The sequence below is a fragment of the Salmo salar genome, unplaced genomic scaffold (genome assembly GCF_905237065.1).
Source record: "Salmo salar unplaced genomic scaffold, Ssal_v3.1, whole genome shotgun sequence".
NCBI lineage: Eukaryota > Metazoa > Chordata > Actinopteri > Salmoniformes > Salmonidae > Salmo > Salmo salar.
Window position 1 is genome coordinate 219,053 of NW_025550952.1, and position 20,186 is coordinate 239,238.

Below are 20,186 nucleotides of genomic sequence, written 5' to 3' on the forward strand. Positions count from 1 at the left end.
AGGAGAGGAGAGGTGTTAGTTACAGAGGAGAGGTGTTAGTTACAGAGGAGAGGTGCTAGTTACAGAGGAGAGGATAGGTGTTAGTTACAGAGGAGAGGTGCTAGTTACAGAGGAGAGGTGTTAGTTACAGAGGAGAGGTGTTAGTTACAGAGGAGTGGAGAGGTGTTAGTTACAGAGGAGAGGTGCTAGTTACAGAGGAGAGGAGAGGTGTTAGTTACAGAGGAGAGGTGTTAGTTACAGAGGAGAGGTGTTAGTTACAGAGGAGAGGAGAGCTGTTAGTTACAGAGGAGAGGTGTTAGTTACAGAGGAGAGGTGCTAGTTACAGAGGAGAGATGTTAGTTACAGAGGAGAGGTACTAGTTACAGAGGAGAGGTGCTAGTTACAGAGGAGAGGTGTTTGTTACAGAGGAGAGGTGTTAGTTACAGAGGAGAGTTGTTTGTTACAGAGTTAGATGTGCTAGTTACAGAGGAGAGGTGCTAGTTACAGAGGAGAGGTGCTAGTTACAGAGGAGAGGTGCTAGTTACAGAGGAGAGGAGAGGTGTTAGTTACAGAGGAGAGGAGAGGTGTTAGTTACAGAGGAGAGGTGCTAGTTACAGAGGAGAGGAGAGGTGTTAGTTACAGAGGAGAGGTGCTAGTTACAGAGGAGAGGTTGAGGTGTTAGTTACAGAGGAGAGGTGTTAGTTACAGAGGAGAGGTGCTAGTTACAGAGGAGAGTTGCTAGTTACAGAGGAGAGGTGCTAGTTACAGAGGAAAGGTGCTAGTTACAGAGGAGAGCTGCTAGTTACAGAGGAGAGGTGTTAGTTACAGAGGAGAGGTGCTAGTTACAGAGGAGAGGTGTTAGTTACAGAGGAGAGGTGTTAGTTACAGAGGAGAGGTGTTAGTTACAGAGGAGGGGTGTTAGTTACAGAGGAGAGGAGAGGTGCTAGTTTCAGAGGAGAGGTGTTAGTTACAGAGGAGGGGTGTTAGTTACAGAGGAGAGGTGTTAGTTACAGAGGAGAGATGCTAGTTACAGAGGAGAGGTGCTAGTTACAGAGGAGAGGAGAGGTGTTAGTTACAGAGGAGAGGTGTTAGTTACAGAGGAGAGGTGCTAGTTGCAGAGGAGAGGATAGGTGTTAGTTACAGAGGAGAGGTGCTAGTTACAGAGGAGAGGAGAGGTGTTAGTTACAGAGGAGAGGTGTTAGTTACAGAGGAGAGGTGCTAGTTACAGAGGAGAGGTGTTAGTTACAGAGGAGAGCTGCTAGTTACAGAGGAGAGGAGAGGTGTTAGTTACAGAGGAGAGGTACTTGTTACAGAGGAGAGGTGCTAGTTATAGAGGAGAGGCGAGAAGTTAGTTACAGAGGAGAGGTGCTAGTTACAGAGGATAGGTGTTAGTTACAGAGGAGAGGTGTTACTTACAGAGGAGAGGTGTTAGTTACAGAGGAGAGGAGAGGTGTTAGTTACAGAGGAGAGGTGTTAGTTACAGAGGAGAGGAGAGGTGTTAGTTACAAAGGAGAGGTGCTAGTTACAGAGGAGAGGTGCTAGTTACAGAGGAGAGGTGCTAGTTACAGAGGAGAGGTGTTAGTTACAGAGGAGAGGTGCTAGTTACAGAGGAGAGATGCTAGTTACAGAGGAGAGGTGCTAGTTACAGAGGAGAGGTGTTAGTTACAGAGGAGAGGTGTTAGTTACAGAGGAGAGGTGTTAGTTACAGAGGAGAGGTGTTAGTTACAGAGGAGAGATGCTAGTTACAGAGGAGAGGAGAGGTGCTAGTTTCAGAGGAGAGGTGTTAGTTACAGAAGAGGGGTGTTAGTTACAGAGGGGAGGTGCTAGTTACAGAGGAGAGGTGTTAGTTACAGAGGAGAGGAGAGGAGAGGTGTTAGTTACAGAGGAGAGTTGCTAGTTACGGAGGAGAGGTGCTAGTTACAGAGGAGAGGAGAGGTGTTAGTTACAGAGGAGAGGTGTTAGTTACAGAGGAGAGCTGCTAGTTGCAGAGGAGAGGATAGGTGTTAGTTACAGAGGAGAGGTGCTAGTTACAGAGGAGAGGAGAGGTGTTAGTTACAGAGGAGAGGTGTTAGTTACAGAGGAGAGGTGCTAGTTACAGAGGAGAGGTGTTAGTTACAGAGAAGAGCTGCTAGTTACAGAGGAGAGGAGAGGTGTTAGTTACAGAGGAGAGGTACTTGTTACAGAGGAGAGGTGCTAGTTATAGAGGAGAGGCGAGAAGTTAGTTACAGAGGAGAGGTGCTAGTTACAGAGGATAGGTGTTAGTTACAGAGGAGAGGTGTTACTTACAGAGGAGAGGTGTTAGTTACAGAGGAGAGGAGAGGTGTTAGTTACAGAGGAGAGGTGTTAGTTACAGAGGAGAGGTGTTAGTTACAGAGGAGAGGAGAGGTGTTAGCCTGTTAGGGCTAGGGGGCAGCATTTGCACGTCTGGATAATTTTTTTTTACCCGATTTAATCTGGTTACTAATCCTACCCAGTAACTAGAATATGCATATACTTATTATATATGGATAGAAAACACTCTAAAGTTTCTAAAACTGTTTGAATGGTGTCTGTGAGTATAACAGAACTCATTTGGCAGGCAAAACCCTGAGACATTTTCTGACAGGAAGTGGATACCTGATGTGTTGTATTGACTTTAAACCTATCCCATTGAAAAACACAGGGGCTTAGGAATATTTTGGCACTTCCTAATGCTTCCACTAGATGTCACCAGCCTTTACAAAGTGTTTTGAGTCTTCTGGAGGGAGATCTGACCGAACAAGAGCCATGGAACGATGATGTCCCATTAGACACCTGGCGCGCGAGTTCATGTTGGGTACCCTCGTTCCAATACGTTATAAAAGAGTATGCATTCGTCCACCTTGAATATTATTCATGTTCTGGTTAAAAAGGCCCTAATGATTTATGCTATACAACGTTTGACATGTTTGAACGAACGGAAATATATTTTTTCCCCTCGTTCATGACGAGAAGTCCGGCTGGCTTAGATCATGTGCTAACTCGACGGAGATTTTTGGACATAAATGATGAGCTTTTTTGAACAAAACTACATTCGTTATGGACCTGTGATACCTGGAAGTGACATCTGATGAAGAGAATCAAAGGTAATGGATTATTTACATAGTATTTTCGATTTTAGATCTCCCCAACATGACGTCTAGTCTGTATCGCAACGCGTATTTTTCTGGGCGCAGTGCTCAGATTATTGCAAAGTGTGATTTCCCAGTAAGGTTATTTTTAAATCTGGCAAGTTGATTGCGTTCAAGAGATGTAAATCTATAATTCTTTAAATGACAATATAATATTTTACCAATGTTTTCTAATTTTAATTATTTAATTTGTGACGCTGACTTGACTGCCGGTTATTGGAGGGAAACGATTTCCTCAACATCAATGCCATAGTAAAACGCTGTTGTTGGATATAAATATGAACTTGATAGAACTAAAAATGCATGCATTGTCTAACATAATGTCCTAGGAGTGTCATCTGATGGAGATTGTAAAAGGTTAGTGCATCATTTTAGCTGGTTTTATGGTTTTGGTGACCCTGTCTTTGACTTGACAAAACATTACACACAACTCTTGTAAATGTACTGTCCTAACATACTCTAAATTTATGCTTTCGCCGTAAAACCTTTTTGAAATCGTAAAACGTGGTTAGATTAAGGAGATGTTTATCTTTCAAATGGTGTAAAATAGTTGTATTTTTGAAAAATGTGAATTTTGACATTTATTTGGATTCAAATTTGCCGCTCTTGAAATGCACCTGCTGTTGATGGAGTGCACCACGGGTGGCACGCTAGCGTCCCACCTAGCCCATAGAGGTTAGTTACAAAGGAGAGGTGCTAGTTACAGAGGAGAGGTGCTAGTTACAGAGGAGAGGTGCTAGTTACAGAGGAGAGGTGTTAGTTACAGAGGAGAGGTACTAGTTACAGAGGAGAGATGCTAGTTACAGAGGAGAGGTGTTAGTTACAGAGGAGAGTTGTTAGTTACAGAGGAGAGGTGTTAGTTACAGAGGAGAGGTGTTAGTTACAGAGGAGAGGTGTTAGTTACAGAGGAGAGATGCTAGTTACAGAGGAGAGGAGAGGTGCTAGTTTCAGAGGAGAGGTGTTAGTTACAGAAGAGGGGTGTTAGTTACAGAGGAGAGGAGAGGTGTTAGTTACAGAGGAGAGTTGCTAGTTACAGAGGAGAGGTGCTAGTTACAGAGGAGAGGTGTTAGTTACAGAGGAGAGGTGTTAGTTACAGAGGAGAGGTGTTAGTTACAGAGGAGAGGTGTTAGTTACAGAGGAGAGGTGCTAGTTACAGAGGAGAGGTGTTAGTTACAGAGGAGAGATGTTAGTTACAGAGGAGAGGTCTTAGTTACAGAGGAGAGGTGCTTGTTACAGAGGAGAGGTGTTAGTTACAGAGGAGAGGTGCTAGTTACAGAGGAGAGATGCTAGTTAGAGAGGAGAGGTGTTAGTTACAGAGGAGAGGTGTTAGTTACAGAGGAGAGGTGAGGTGTTAGTTACAGAGGAGAGCTGCTAGTTACAGAGGAGAGGTGTTAGTTACAGAGGAGAGATGTTAGTTACAGAGGAGAGGTACTAGTTACAGAGGAGAGGTGCTAGTTACAGAGGAGAGGTGCTAGTTACAGAGGAGAGGAGAGGTGTTAGTTACAGAGGAGAGGTGTTAGTTACAGAGGAGAGATGGTAGTTACAGAGGAGAGGTACTAGTTACAGAGGAGAGGTGCTAGTTATAGAGGAGAGGTGCTTGTTACAGAGGAGAGGAGAGGTGTTAGTTACAGAGGAGAGATGTTAGTTACAGAGGAGAGGTGCTAGTTACAGAGGAGAGGTGCTAGTTACAGAGGAGAGGAGCGGTGTTAGTTACAGAGGAGAGGTGCTAGTTACAGAGGAGAGGTGTTAGTTACTGAGGAGAGGAGAGGTGTTCGTTACAGAGGAGAGGTGCTAGTTACAGAGGAGAGGAGAGGTGTTAGTTACAGAGGAGAGGTGCTAGTTACAGAGGAGAGGTTGAGGTGTTAGTTACAGAGGAGAGGTGTTAGTTACAGAGGAGAGGTGCTAGTTACAGAGGAGAGTTGCTAGTTACAGAGGAGAGGTGCTAGTTACAGAGGAAAGGTGCTAGTTACAGAGGAGAGCTGCTAGTTACAGAGGAGAGGTGTTAGTTACAGAGGAGAGCTGCTAGTTACAGAGGAGAGGAGAGGTGTTAGTTACAGAGGAGAGGTGTTAGTTACAGAGGAGAGGTGTTAGTTACAGAGGAGAGGTGTTAGTTACAGAGGAGGGGTGTTAGTTACAGAGGAGAGATGTTAGTTACAGAGGAGAGGTGTTAGTTACAGAGGAGAGGTGCTAGTTACAGAGGAGAGGTGTTAGTTACAAAGGAGAGGTGTTAGTAACAGAGGAGAGGAGAGGTGCTAGTTACAGAGGAGAGGTGCTAGTTACAGAGGAGTGGTGTTAGTTACAGAGGAGAGGTGCTAGTTACAGAGGAGAGGTGCTAGTTACAGAGGAGAGGTGTTAGTTGCAGAGGAGAGGTGTTAGTTACAGAGGAGAGGTGAGGTGTTAGTTACAGAGGAGAGGTGTTAGTTACAGAGTAGAGAGGTTAGTTACAGAGGAGAGAGGTTAGTTACAGAGGAGAGGTGTTAGTTACAGAGGAGAGGTGCTAGTTACAGAGGAGAGGTGCTAGTTACAGAGGAGAGGTGCTAGTTACAGAGGAGAGGTGCTAGTTACAGATGAGAGGTGTTAGTTACAGAGGAGAGGTGTTAGTTACAGAGGAGAGGAGAGGTGTTAGTTACAGAGGAGAGGTGCTAGTTACAGAGGAGAGCTGTTAGTTACAGAGGAGAGATGTTAGTTACAGAGGAGAGGTGCTAGTTACAGAGGAGAGGTGCTAGTTACAGAGGAGAGGTGGTAGTTACAGAGGAGAGGTGCGTGTTACAGAGGAGAGGAGAGGTGGTAGTTACAGAGGAGAGGTGCTTGTTACAGAGGAGAGGAGAGGTGTTAGTTACAGAAGAAGGGTGTTAGTTACAGAGGAGAGGTGCTAGTTACAGAGGAGAGGTGTTAGTTACAGAGGAGAGGAGAGGTGTTAGTTACAGAGGAGAGTTGCTAGTTACAGAGGAGAGGTGCTAGTTACAGAGGAGAGGTGTTAGTTACAGAGGAGAGGTGTTAGTTACAGAGGAGAGGTGTTAGTTACAGAGGAGAGGTGCTAGTTACAGAGGAGAGGTGTTAGTTACAGAGGAGAGGAGAGGTGTTAGTTACAGAGGAGAGGAGAGGTGCTAGTTACAGAGGAGAGGTGCTAGTTACAGAGGAGAGGTGCTAGTTACAGAGGAGAGGTGTTAGTTACAGAGGAGAGATGTTAGTTACAGAGGAGAGGTCTTAGTTACAGAGGAGAGGTGCTTGTTACAGAGGAGAGGTGTTAGTTACAGAGGAGAGGTGCTAGTTACAGAGGAGAGATGCTAGTTAGAGAGGAGAGGTGTTAGTTACAGAGGAGAGGTGTTAGTTACAGAGGAGAGGTGTTAGTTACAGAGGAGAGGAGAGGTGTTAGTTACAGAGGAGAGTTGCTAGTTACAGAGGAGAGGTGCTAGTTACAGAGGAGAGGTGTTAGTTACAGAGGAGAGGTGTTAGTTACAGAGGAGAGATGTTAGTTACAGAGGAGAGGTCTTAGTTACAGAGGAGAGGTGCTTGTTACAGAGGAGAGGTGTTAGTTACAGAGGAGAGGTGCTAGTTACAGAGGAGAGGTGCTAGTTAGAGAGGAGAGGTGTTAGTTACAGAGGAGAGGTGTTAGTTACAGAGGAGAGGTGAGGTGTTAGTTACAGAGGAGAGCTGCTAGTTACAGAGGAGAGGTGTTAGTTACAGAGGAGAGATGTTAGTTACAGAGGAGAGGTACTAGTTACAGAGGAGAGGTGCTAGTTACAGAGGAGAGGTGCTAGTTACAGAGGAGAGGAGAGGTGTTAGTTACAGAGGAGAGGTGTTAGTTACAGAGGAGAGGTGTTAGTTACAGAGGAGAGATGGTAGTTACAGAGGAGAGGTACTAGTTACAGAGGAGAGGTGCTAGTTATAGAGGAGAGGTGCTTGTTACAGAGGAGAGGAGAGGTGTTAGTTACAGAGGAGAGATGTTAGTTACAGAGGAGAGGTGCTAGTTACAGAGGAGAGGAGCGGTGTTAGTTACAGAGGAGAGGTGCTAGTTACAGAGGAGAGGTGTTAGTTACAGAGGAGAGGAGAGGTGTTCGTTACAGAGGAGAGGTGCTAGTTACAGAGGAGAGGAGAGGTGTTAGTTACAGAGGAGAGGTGCTAGTTACAGAGGAGAGGTTGAGGTGTTAGTTACAGAGGAGAGGTGTTAGTTACAGAGGAGAGGTGCTAGTTACAGAGGAGAGTTGCTAGTTACAGAGGAGAGGTGCTAGTTACAGAGGAAAGGTGCTAGTTACAGAGGAGAGCTGCTAGTTACAGAGGAGAGGTGTTAGTTACAGAGGAGAGCTGCTAGTTACAGAGGAGAGGAGAGGTGTTAGTTACAGAGGAGAGGTGTTAGTTACAGAGGAGAGGTGTTAGTTACAGAGGAGAGGTGTTAGTTACAGAGGAGAGGTGCTAGTTACAGAGGAGAGGTGTTAGTTACAGAGGAGAGATGTTAGTTACAGAGGAGAGGTGTTAGTTACAGAGGAGAGGTGCTAGTTACAGAGGAGAGGTGTTAGTTACAAAGGAGAGGTGTTAGTAACAGAGGAGAGGAGAGGTGCTAGTTACAGAGGAGAGGTGCTAGTTACAGAGGAGTGGTGTTAGTTACAGAGGAGAGGTGCTAGTTACAGAGAAGAGGTGCTAGTTACAGAGGAGAGGTGTTAGTTGCAGAGGAGAGGTGTTAGTTACAGAGGAGAGGTGAGGTGTTAGTTACAGAGGAGAGGTGTTAGTTACAGAGTAGAGGTGTTAGTTACAGAGGAGAGGTGTTAGTTACAGAGGAGAGGTGTTAGTTACAGAGGAGAGGTGCTAGTTACAGAGTAGAGGTGCTAGTTACAGAGGAGAGGTGCTAGTTACAGAGGAGAGGTGCTAGTTACAGATGAGAGGTGTTAGTTACAGAGGAGAGGTGTTAGTTACAGAGGAGAGGAGAGGTGTTAGTTACAGAGGAGAGGTGCTAGTTACAGAGGAGAGCTGTTAGTTACAGAGGAGAGATGTTAGTTACAGAGGAGAGGTGCTAGTTACAGAGGAGAGGTGCTAGTTACAGAGGAGAGGTGGTAGTTACAGAGGAGAGGTGCTTGTTACAGAGGAGAGGAGAGGTGGTAGTTACAGAGGAGAGGTGCTTGTTACAGAGGAGAGGAGAGGTGTTAGTTACAGAGGAGAGATGTTAGTTACAGAGGAGAGGTGCTAGTTACAGAGGAGAGGTGCTAGTTACAGAGGAGAGGAGCGGTGTTAGTTACAGAGGAGAGTTTCTAGTTACATAGGAGAGATGTTAGTTACAGAGGAGAGGAGAGGTGTTAGTTACAGAGGAGAGGTGTTAGTTACAGAGGAGAGGTGCTAGTTACAGAGGAGAGGATAGGTGTTAGTTACAGAGGAGAGGTGCTAGTTACAGAGGAGAGGTTGAGGTGTTAGTTACAGAGGAGAGGTGTTAGTTACAGAGGATAGGTGTTAGTTACAGAGGAGAGGTGCTAGTTACAGAAGAGAGGTGCTAGTTACAGAGGAGAGGTGCTAGTTACAGAGGAGAGGTGCTAGTTACAGAGGAGAGGAGAGGTGTTAGTTACAGAGGAGAGGTGCTAGTTACAGAGGAGAGGAGAGGTGTTATTTACAGAGGAGAGGTGTTAGTTACAGAGCAGAGGTGCTAGTTACAGAGGAGAGGTGTTAGTTACAGAGGAGAGGTGTTAGTTACAGAGGAGAGAGGCTAGTTACAGAGGAGAGGAGAGGTGTTAGTTACAGAGGAGAGGTGTTAGTTACAGAGGAGAGGTGCTAGTTACAGAGGAGAGGATAGGTGTTAGTTACAGAGGAGAGGTGCTAGTTACAGAGGAGAGGTGTTAGTTACAGAGGAGAGGTGTTAGTTACAGAGGAGAGGTACTAGTTACAGAGGAGAGGTGCTAGTTACAGAGGAGAGGTGCTAGTTACAGAGGAGAGGAGAGGTGTTAGTTACAGAGGAGAGGTGTTAGTTACAGAGGAGAGGTGTTAGTTACAGAGGAGAGATGGTAGTTACAGAGGAGAGGTACTAGTTACAGAGGAGAGGTGCTAGTTATAGAGGAGAGGTGCTTGTTACAGAGGAGAGGAGAGGTGTTAGTTACAGAGGAGAGATGTTAGTTACAGAGGAGAGGTGCTAGTTACAGAGGAGAGGTGCTAGTTACAGAGGAGAGGAGCGGTGTTAGTTACAGAGGAGAGGTGCTAGTTACAGAGGAGAGGTGTTAGTTACAGAGGAGAGGAGAGGTGTTCGTTACAGAGGAGAGGTGCTAGTTACAGAGGAGAGGAGAGGTGTTAGTTACAGAGGAGAGGTGCTAGTTACAGAGGAGAGGTTGAGGTGTTAGTTACAGAGGAGAGGTGTTAGTTACAGAGGAGAGGTGCTAGTTACAGAGGAGAGGTGCTAGTTACAGAGGAGAGGTGCTAGTTACAGAGGAAAGGTGCTAGTTACAGAGGAGAGCTGCTAGTTACAGAGGAGAGGTGTTAGTTACAGAGGAGAGGTGCTAGTTACAGAGGAGAGGAGAGGTGTTAGTTACAGAGGAGAGGTGTTAGTTACAGAGGAGAGGTGTTAGTTACAGAGGAGAGGTGTTAGTTACAGAGGAGAGGTGCTAGTTACAGAGGAGAGGTGTTAGTTACAGAGGAGAGATGTTAGTTACAGAGGAGAGGTGTTAGTTACAGAGGAGAGGTGCTAGTTACAGAGGAGAGGTGTTAGTTACAAAGGAGAGGTGTTAGTAACAGAGGAGAGGAGAGGTGCTAGTTACAGAGGAGAGGTGCTAGTTACAGAGGAGTGGTGTTAGTTACAGAGGAGAGGTGCTAGTTACAGAGGAGAGGTGCTAGTTACAGAGGAGAGGTGTGAGTTGCAGAGGAGAGGTGTTAGTTACAGAGGAGAGGTGAGGTGTTAGTTACAGAGGAGAGGTGTTAGTTACAGAGTAGAGGTGTTAGTTACAGAGGAGAGGTGTTAGTTACAGAGGAGAGGTGTTAGTTACAGAGGAGAGGTGCTAGTTACAGAGTAGAGGTGCTAGTTACAGAGGAGAGGTGCTAGTTACAGAGGAGAGGTGCTAGTTACAGATGAGAGGTGCTAGTTACAGAGGAGAGGTGGTAGTTACAGAGGAGAGGTGCTTGTTACAGAGGAGAGGAGAGGTGGTAGTTACAGAGGAGAGGTGCTAGTTACAGAGGAGAGGTTGAGGTGTTAGTTACAGAGGAGAGGTGTTAGTTACAGAGGATAGGTGTTAGTTACAGAGGAGAGGTGCTAGTTACAGAAGAGAGGTGCTAGTTACAGAGGAGAGGTGCTAGTTACAGAGGAGAGGTGCTAGTTACAGAGGAGAGGAGAGGTGTTAGTTACAGAGGAGAGGTGCTAGTTACAGAGGAGAGGAGAGGTGTTATTTACAGAGGAGAGGTGTTAGTTACAGAGCAGAGGTGCTAGTTACAGAGGAGAGGTGTTAGTTACAGAGGAGAGGTGTTAGTTACAGAGGAGAGAGGCTAGTTACAGAGGAGAGGAGAGGTGTTAGTTACAGAGGAGAGGTGTTAGTTACAGAGGAGAGGTGCTAGTTACAGAGGAGAGGATAGGTGTTAGTTACAGAGGAGGGGTGCTAGTTACAGAGGAGAGGTGTTAGTTACAGAGGAGAGGTGTTAGTTACAGAGGAGTGGAGAGGTGTTAGTTACAGAGGAGAGGTGCTAGTTACAGAGGAGAGGAGAGGTGTTAGTTACAGAGGAGAGGTGTTAGTTACAGAGGAGAGGAGAGCTGTTAGTTACAGAGGAGAGGTGTTAGTTACAGAGGAGAGGTGCTAGTTACAGAGGAGACATGTTAGTTACGGAGGAGAGGTACTAGTTACAGAGGAGAGGTACTAGTTACAGAGGAGAGGTGTTAGTTACAGAGGAGAGTTGTTTGTTACAGAGGAGAGGTGTTTGTTACAGAGTTAGATGTGCTAGTTACAGAGGAGAGGTGCTAGTTACAGAGGAGAGGTGCTAGTTACAGAGGAGAGGTGCTAGTTACAGAGGAGAGGAGAGGTGTTAGTTACAGAGGAGAGGAGAGGTGTTAGTTACAGAGGAGAGGTGTTAGTTACAGAGGAGAGATGCTAGTTACAGAGGAGAGGTGTTAGTTACGGAGGAGAGGTACTAGTTACAGAGGAGAGGTACTAGTTACAGAGGAGAGGTGTTAGTTATAGAGGAGAGGTGTTAGTTACAGTGGAGAGGTGTTAGTTACAGAGGAGAGGTACTAGTTACAGTGGATAGGTGTTAGTTACAGAGGATAGGTACTAGTCTCTCATCTCTCTGCCCTCTTCTCTTCCCTCTTCACTCCTCTCTCGTCTCCATTTCCCCTCTAGAAGAAGTCGGTGATAGCCACCAGTCTGATCGCGGTGGTGTCTCTCTTTGTCGTGGTGGTCAACTACTCAGAGAAGCCATACTTCCTCCTGGAACCAGTCTTCGGACAAACCTTCAGCAGCCACTGGATGTTCTCCAGACAGACTCATAAGGCCTTCAAACCTCACCTGGGATACATCAGCGTCCCTAAGCAGGAGGTGAGGAAAACACACACACACTAAGAACAAACACCCAGATACTAATTCAAGTGTACACTGAGTGTACAAAACATTAAGAACACCTGCTCTTTCCATGACATCGATTATCTAGGTGAATCCAGGTGAAAGAAATGATCCCTTATCCTAACAGAATTTCAATACTCTTTTTAATAAAGAAGGGCATTCAACATACAATACACGGCACTTACACAAATGACTGACGATTGGCTGAGAGAAATTGATAATAAAAAAAAGATTGTGGGGACGGTTTTGTTAGACTTCAGTGCGGCTTTTTGACATTATCGAGGAAGCACAGTTCCCGCTCAGCCCAGTCAAAACTGTCCGCTGCTCTGGCACCCCTATGGTGGAACAAGCTCCAGGACAGCGGAGTCAATCACCACCTTCCGGAGACACCTGAAACCCCACCTCTTTAAGGAATACCTGGGATAGGATAAAGTAATCCTTCTACCCCCCCCCCCCCCCCCAAAAGATATAGATGTACTATTGTAAAGTGGTTGTTCCACTGGATATCATAAGGTGAATGCACCAATTTGTAAGTCGCTCTGGATAAGAGCGTCTGCTAAATGACTTAAATGTAAATGTAAATGTAGTTTGCTGCTGGAAAAACCTGTCTAACAGAACACGTTCCCCAGGGCAGCTGTCTAGGCCCTTTGCTTTTCTAAATTTTTACTGACGACCCGGTACCGGCACCGAGTATACCCAGTGTGTCTATGTATGCTGATGACTCAACATTATGTGTAACCGATGTGAAATGGCTAGTTAGTTAGCGGTGGTGCGCGCTAATAGCGTTTCAATCAGTGACGTCACTCGCTCTGAGACTTGAAGTAGGGTTTCCCCTTGCGTTGCAAGGGCCGCGGCTTTTGTGGCGCGATGGGTAACGATGCTTCGTGGGTGTCAGTTGTTGATGTGTGCAGAGGGTCCCTGGTTCAAGCCCAGGCCCACGTCAGCTACCGTAGCAAAGAGAAATCACTGCAACACCAGACAAAGAGCTGTAGTCAGTTTCAGAATGGTAGCAAATACATCATTTTGTCCGGGAATAGTTAAAAAAAACTAAAAGCATTCACTAAACCCTAAACCGCAACTAAATCTTGTAATTAATAATGTGGAAATTGAGCAAGTTGATGTGACTAAACTGCTTGGAGTAACCCTGGATTGTAAACTGTCGAGGTGAAAACAAATTGATACAACAGTAGCTAAGATGGGGAGAAGTCTGTCCATAATAAAGAGCTGCTCTGCCTTCTTAAACACACTATCAACAAGGCAGGTCCTACAGGCCCTAGTTTCTACCTTCTTAACAACACTATCAACAAGGCAGGTCCTACAGGCCCAAGTTTCTACCTTCTTAACAGCACTATCAACAAGGCAGGTCCTACAGGCCCTAGTTTCTACCTTCTTAACAGCACTATCAACAAGGCAGGTCCTACAGGCCCTAGTTTCTACCTTCTTACAACACTATCAACAAGGCAGGTCCTACAGGCCCTAGTTTCTACCTTCTTAACAACACTATCAACAAGGCAGGTGTTACGTCCTGACCATAGTAAGATGTTATTTTCTATGGTAGAGTAGGTCAGGGCATGACAGGGGGTGTTTTTCTTTGTTTTGTATTTCTATGTTCATGTTCTACTTTTGTATTCCTATGTTTTAAAAAAAATGTATTGCATAATTTCACAGTGTAAATAAAATGTGGAACGACACACGCTGCACTTTGGTCCGCTTCTCCTTACGACAACCATTACAGCAGGTCTTACAGACATTTTACATTTTAGTCATTTAGCAGATGCTCTTATCCAGAGTAACTTACAGTAGTGAATGCACACATTTCAATTCATTTCATACATTTTTTTTTCTTCTCCATACTGGCCCCCTGTGGGAAACAAACCCACAACCCTGGCGTTGCAAACACCATTGCAAATACCATGCTCTACCAACTGAGCCACAGTGAGGACAGCCTCTAGTTTTGTCTCACCTGGACTACTCTTTAGTCCTGTGGTCAGGTGCTCAAAGAGGGACTTGTGGCAAATTACAACTGTCCGAGAACAGGGCAGCACGACTGGCCCCTTAAATGTACATAGAGTGCTAACATTAATAATATCCATCACTACTTGTATTCGTAAGAAGTGTTGACATGCTGAATGTACTGAGCTGTCTGTCTAAACTACTGCCACACAGCTCAGACACCCATGCATACCCTACAAGACATGCCACCAGAGGTCTCTTCACAGTCCCCAAGTCCAGAACAGACTATGGGAGGCGCACAGTACTACATAGAGCCATGACTACATGGAACTCTATTCCACATCAGGTAACTGATGCAAAAATCTGATTTAAAAAAACAGATAAAAATACACCTTATGGAACAGCGTGGACTGAAGAGACACACACACACACACACACACACAGGTACAAACACACGCATACACACACACGATAACATACTCACTATACACACAAAGACACGTACACATGCATTTTGTGTTGTAGATATGTGGTAGTAGAGTAGTGGCCTGAGGGAAAACAGTGTGCTGTGAAATCTGTTGTAAAATATATTTGTATGTTTAAAATGTGTATTATAATGTATATATTTTTGCTGGACCCCAGGAAGAGTAGCTTCTGCCTTGGCAGGAACTAATGGGGATCCATAATAAACCCCAGGAAGAGTAGCCGCTGCCTTGGCAGGAACTAATGGGGATCCATAATAAACCCCAGGAAGAGTAGCCGCTGCCTTGGCAGGAACTAATGGGGATCCATAATAAACCCCAGGAAGAGTCGCTGCTGCCTTGGCAGGAACTAATGGGGATCCATAATAAACCCCAGGAAGAGTAGCTACTGCTTTGGCAGGAACTAACGGGGATCCATAATAAACCCCAGGAAGAGTAGCTGCTGCCTTGGCAGGAACTAATGGGATCCATAATAAACCCAGGAAGAGTAGCTGCTGGCTTGGCAGGAACTAATGGGGATCCATAATAAACCCCAGGAAGAGTAGCTGCTGCCTTGGCAGGAACTAATGGGGTTCCATAATAAACCCCAGGAAGAGTAGCTGCTCCCTTGGCAGGAACTAATGGGGATCCATAATAAACCCCAGGAAGAGTAGCCGCTGCCTTGGCAGGAACTAATGGGGATCCATAATAAACCCCACGAAGAGTAGCCGCTGCCTTGGCAGGAACTAATGGGGATCCATAATAAACCCCAGGAAGAGTAGCCGCTGCCTTGGCAGGAACTAATGGGGATCCATAATAAACCCCAGGAAGAGTAGCCGCTGCCTTGGCAGGAACTAATGGGGATCCATAATAAACCCCAGGAAGAGTAGCTGCTGCCTTGGCAGGAACTAATGTGGTTCCATAATACATACAAATACATGGATTGTGTATGTGTGCCATTCAGATTGGTGAATGGGTAAGACATAAGTGCTGTGGGAAGCATTGGAGTCAACATGGGCCAGCATCCCTGTGGAACACATCCCTGTGGAATGCTTTTGACACCTTGTATAGTCCACGCCCCAACGAATTGAGGCTGTTCTGAGGGCAAAAGGGTGGGTGGGGGGGGGGGTGCAACTCAATATTAGGAAGGTGTTCCCCCAACGAATTGAGGCTGTTCTGAGGGCAAAAGGGTGGTGGGGGGGGGGGTGCAACTCAATATTAGGAAGGTGTTTTGTAAACACAGTGACTTTCCTGTTCCCTACAAATACGACCCAGGTCTGACGATACGACCCAGGTCTGACGATACGACCCAGGTCTGACGATACGACCCAGGTCTGACATTATGACCCAGGTCTGACGATACGACCCAGGTCTGACGATACGACCCAGGTGTGACGATACGACCCATGTCTGACGATACGACCCCAGGTCTGACGATACGACCCAGGTCTGACGATACGACCCAGGTCTGACGATACGACCCAGGTCTGACACATGTTCTAATTTTCAATAGAATAAAATGCATTTTGATAGTAAATGTTAGTGAAATGGGCCTTCCCTCTCTGTGCAATGACACCATTAACAGGCCGGAATTAACTTGCCATGAATATACTGTGCATTCAGAAAGTATTCAGACCCCTTGACTTTTTCCACATTTTGTTACATTACAGCCTTATTCTAAAATGTATAAAATTATTTTTTTTCCCTCATCAATCTATACACAATACCCCATAATGACAAAGCAAAAACAGTTTTATTTTTTTTATTTTGCAAATGTATTAAAGATTTTTAAAAAACGGAATTATCACATTTCCATAAGTATTCAGACCCTTTACTCAGTACTTTGTTGAAGCACCTTTGGCAGCGATTACAGCATCGAGTCTTCTTGGGTATGACCAGTGGCGCCCTGCCATACAGGGCAGTTGCCTGTTTTGCATGTTATTTTGGCATTAAAACCTCTTAGAGACCCCTTCACGCTCTAATCCCGATTTTGACAACAGCCAGTGGAAAATCAGAGCGCCAAATTCAAAACAGCTAAAATCTCATAATTCCATTTTCTCAAACAATCAACTATTTTACACCATTTTAAAGATAATACTCTCGTTAATCAAACCACATTGTCCGATTTCAAAAAAGCTTTACGGCGAAAGCATAAAGTTAGATTATGTTAGGACATAAACTTCACAAGAAAAACCACACAGCCATTTTCCAAGCAACTAGATGCATCACAAAAATCAAAAGTACAGCTAAAATATTCACTAACCTTTGATGATCTTCATCAGATGGCACTCATAGGACTTCATGTTACACAATACATGTATGTTTTGCTCGATAAAGTTCATATTTATATAAAAAAAAACATTTTACATTTTCACGTAATGTTCAGAAATGTTTTCCCTCCTAAACCTCCGATGAATGAGCACAATGAGCACACATATTACAGAAATACTCATCATAAACTTTGATCAATATACAAGTGTTATGCACAGAATTATAGATAGACTTCTCCTAAATGCTACCGCTTTGTCAGATTTCAAAAAAGGTTAACGGCGAAAGCACAATTTGCAATAATCTGAGTACAGCCCAGAAGACACCAACATCTAGCAAACAGAAACCCGCCATCTTGGAGTCAATAAAACTAAGAAATTACATTATAAATATTCACTTACCTTTGATTATCTTCATCAGAAGGCACTCCCAGGAACCCCAGCTCCACAATAAATGTTCGATAAAGTTCATATTTATGTCCAAATACATCCATTTTGTTCACGCGTTAGGTTCACTATCCAAATCCACAACGCGCGTGCTTACTTAGTCCAGACGAAAAGTCAAAAACGTTATACTACAGTTTGTAGAAACATGTCAAACGATGTATAGAATCAATCTTTAGGTTGTTTTTAACCTCTCTAGGGTATGTGGGATGAAATCGTCCCACCTACTCAACAGCCAGTGGAATCCCGTGGCGCGATATTCAAATACCTTAGAAATGCTATTACTTCAATTTCTCAAACATATGACTATTTTACACCATTTTAAAGACAAGACTCTCGTTAATCTAACCACACTGTCCGATTTCAAAAAGGCTTTACAATGAAAGCAAAACATTAGATTATGTCAGCAGAGTACCCAGACAGAAATAATCAGACACCCATTTTTCAAGCTAGCATATAATGTCACATAAACCAAAACCACAGCTAAATGCAGCACTAACCTTTGATGATCTTCATCAGATGACACTCCTAGGACATTATGTTATACAATACATGCATGTTTTGTTCAATCAAGTTCATATTTATATCAAAAACCAGCTTTTTACATTAGCATGTGACGTTCAGAACTAGCATACCCACCGCAAACTTCCGGTGAATTTACTAAATTACTCACGATAAACGTTCACAAAAAACATAAAAATTATTTTAAGAATTATAGATACAGAACTCCTTTATGCAATCGCTATGTCCGATTTTAAAATAGCTTTTCGGCAAAAGCACATTTTGCAATATTCTGAGTAGATAGCTCGCCATCACAGGCTAGCTATTTTGACACCCACCAAGTTAGGCACTCACCAAACTCAGATTTACTATAAGAAAAATTGGATTACCTTTGCTGTTCTTCGTCAGAATGCACTCCCAGGACTTCTACTTCAATAACAAATGTTGGTTTGGTTCAAAATAATCCATAGTTATGTTCAAATATCCTCTGTTTTGTTTGTGCGTTCAAGACACTATCCGAAGGTTGACGCGCCCGACGCGTTTCGTGACAAAAAAATTCTAAATATTCCATTACCGTACTTCGAAGCATGTCAACCGCTGCTTAAAATCAATTTTTATGCGATTTTTCTCGTAAAAAAGCGATAAATTCCGACCGGGAAACCCTGTTTTCGTTCAAAGACACAAAATCTAAAATGGACTCTTCTCGTGCACGCGCGCCCCTGTCTCATCGTTCTCTGATCGACCACTATCCAAATGCGCTACTGTTTTTCAGCAATGGGCTACAAAGTCATCATTCAACGTTCTGCCGCCTTCTGAGAGCCTATGGGAGCCGTAGGAAGAGTCACGTTACAGCAGAGATCCTCAGTTTTCAATAAAGAGAGTGTAGAAGGCCAAGAAATGGTCAGAGAGGGCACTTCCTGTAAGGAATCTTCTCAGGTTTTTGCCTGCCATATGAGTTCTGTTATACTCACAGACACCATTCAAACAGTTTTAGAAACTTTAGGGTGTTTTCTATCCAAATCAAACAATTATATGCATATTCTAGTTTCTGGGCAGTAGTAATAACCAGATTAAATCGGGTACGTTTTTTATCCGGCCGTGCAAATACTGCCCCCTACCCTAGAGAGGTTAACATATATGTTCAATAAAATTCCAACTTGACCTATCCGTTCTCTTTAGGAATGAATATTAACTCAGCTCGCTCCCAAGTCCTTGCGCGTGACTGAACCCATGCCTTATAATGGGACACCTACTTCCTTGGGGTTTTATTCCCATCAAATTCACCATAAAATCCTCAAACAAGGTTCTAAAGACTGTTGACATCTAGTGGAAGCTTTAGGAAGTGCAAAATGAACCCATAGTCACTGTATACTGGAAAGGCAATCACTTGAAAAGATTACAACCTCAGATTTCCCACTTCTAGGTTGGATTTTTCTCAGGTTTTTGCCTGCCAAATGAGTTCTGTTATACTCACAGACATCATTCAAACAGTTTTAGAAACTTCAGAGTGTTGTCTATCCAAATCTACTAATAATATGCATATCCTACATTCTGGGCCCGAGAAGCAGGCAGTTTAATTTGGGTAAGTTTTTCATCCGGCCGTGAAAATACTACCCCCTATCCCGAAGAGGTTTTAATACGTGTTACGTATCAGTTTGCAGACATTGTAAAAAATATATATGTCATTGAGTTATTAAAGCGGCATACAAACATAGTCTCTGTTTTGTTTTCTTGAGTAAAGCAGCTCCAAAATGCAGGTGTTTCAGTCTAGCTCAGTGCTTCCTGTGGTGGTGGGGCAAGGCAGCAGAAAATACGAAGCATTGTGCCGTGATTGGCTCAGTGTTCTGTCACTCATGGGAACACTACGTCACCGCCAAGTCTAAGGGTAGACCTCGAAAATTCTAGAATTCTACCCCATTGGGTGCTGCCATAGAGTTACATTACAAGTGCACATCCAAGAAGGCTCAAAGGTCATTGGACACAGATAAAATGTCAAATCATGTTATATGTACAGTAGTTTTGATTGGACCGATCATGTCAACATCATATATTTTTTTTAACTGCTCAACATCCCCCCCCTCGGAGGACAAATATCTGGTTTTTTTTACAGCTTTTTTGTTACATGTACACACATTTTACCTATACATTTTACATACATAGTACTTTTATATTGTTGGGTTCAACATTTTGAACATTGGAGATATTAAATAAATGATAGAGAAGAAGCATAGAGTCAAAGGAGAAAGTTAAGGGTTCTCTGTAGAAAGCCAGAAGGCTTTGGAATGTGTTTGATGGAGGAGAGGAGAGCGACGTGTTGATATAGGGAAGACAGATGGACATCTGTGGATTAGGTGAAGGAGGGGTTGAGATCAGCAAATGAGGGGTGAGGTCAGTTCCCCTTAATGGAGTAATCAGGGTTTAGTATCTGGTTACCCTCTTCCTGTTGGGCCTAAACTGTAAGGAGAGAGGGAGTGTCTTAAGTGGGATATAAATATCTGGATGGGACAAATGTTGGATTGTCTGAATTACAGCTGTACAGAACATTTGGGAATAATTAAACTTGGTTAAAGCTTCTCTAGTGTCCGTGGGTTATTTACTCTGAAAAATAAGAACCGAACAATATATAACAACAGCACATTACCAAACAAACTATTTAATTCCAGCCCTCAGCCAATCTCAGCCCATCCCACCTATCACCATAGACCGCCCTTGTTTGGTTTCCATGTGCCGTCCATTTTTCAATTGTGCTGTGCTGTGGTGATTATAATTTTTTTTTAAATCTTTCTAATCGTATATTATCCACAGATTGTGAGCTAAAGATGAAAACCTTTCCTACCAGTATTATTATATTATTTATTGACTGACTATGGCTTTCCAAATCACCCAACACTGCTATTTGTAAGGTTAGTTTTAGGTGCATGT

The 20,186-nt window shown here is 44.0% G+C and overlaps 1 protein-coding gene across 2 annotated transcripts in view; it reads left to right on the plus strand.

The window, feature by feature from the left end:
• Window positions 1-20,186, plus strand: part of LOC106569362 (alpha-N-acetylgalactosaminide alpha-2,6-sialyltransferase 3) — a 245,663-nt gene that overhangs the window by 210,498 nt on the left and 14,979 nt on the right. The window contains exon 2 of one of the 2 annotated variants that reach the window (XM_045714198.1): window positions 11,420-11,614. In XM_045714198.1, the coding sequence (XP_045570154.1) occupies window positions 11,420-11,614 (195 nt within the window). The remainder of the gene's footprint in view (window positions 1-11,419; window positions 11,615-20,186) is intronic. The other variant, XM_014140658.2, reaches the window with a different exon arrangement.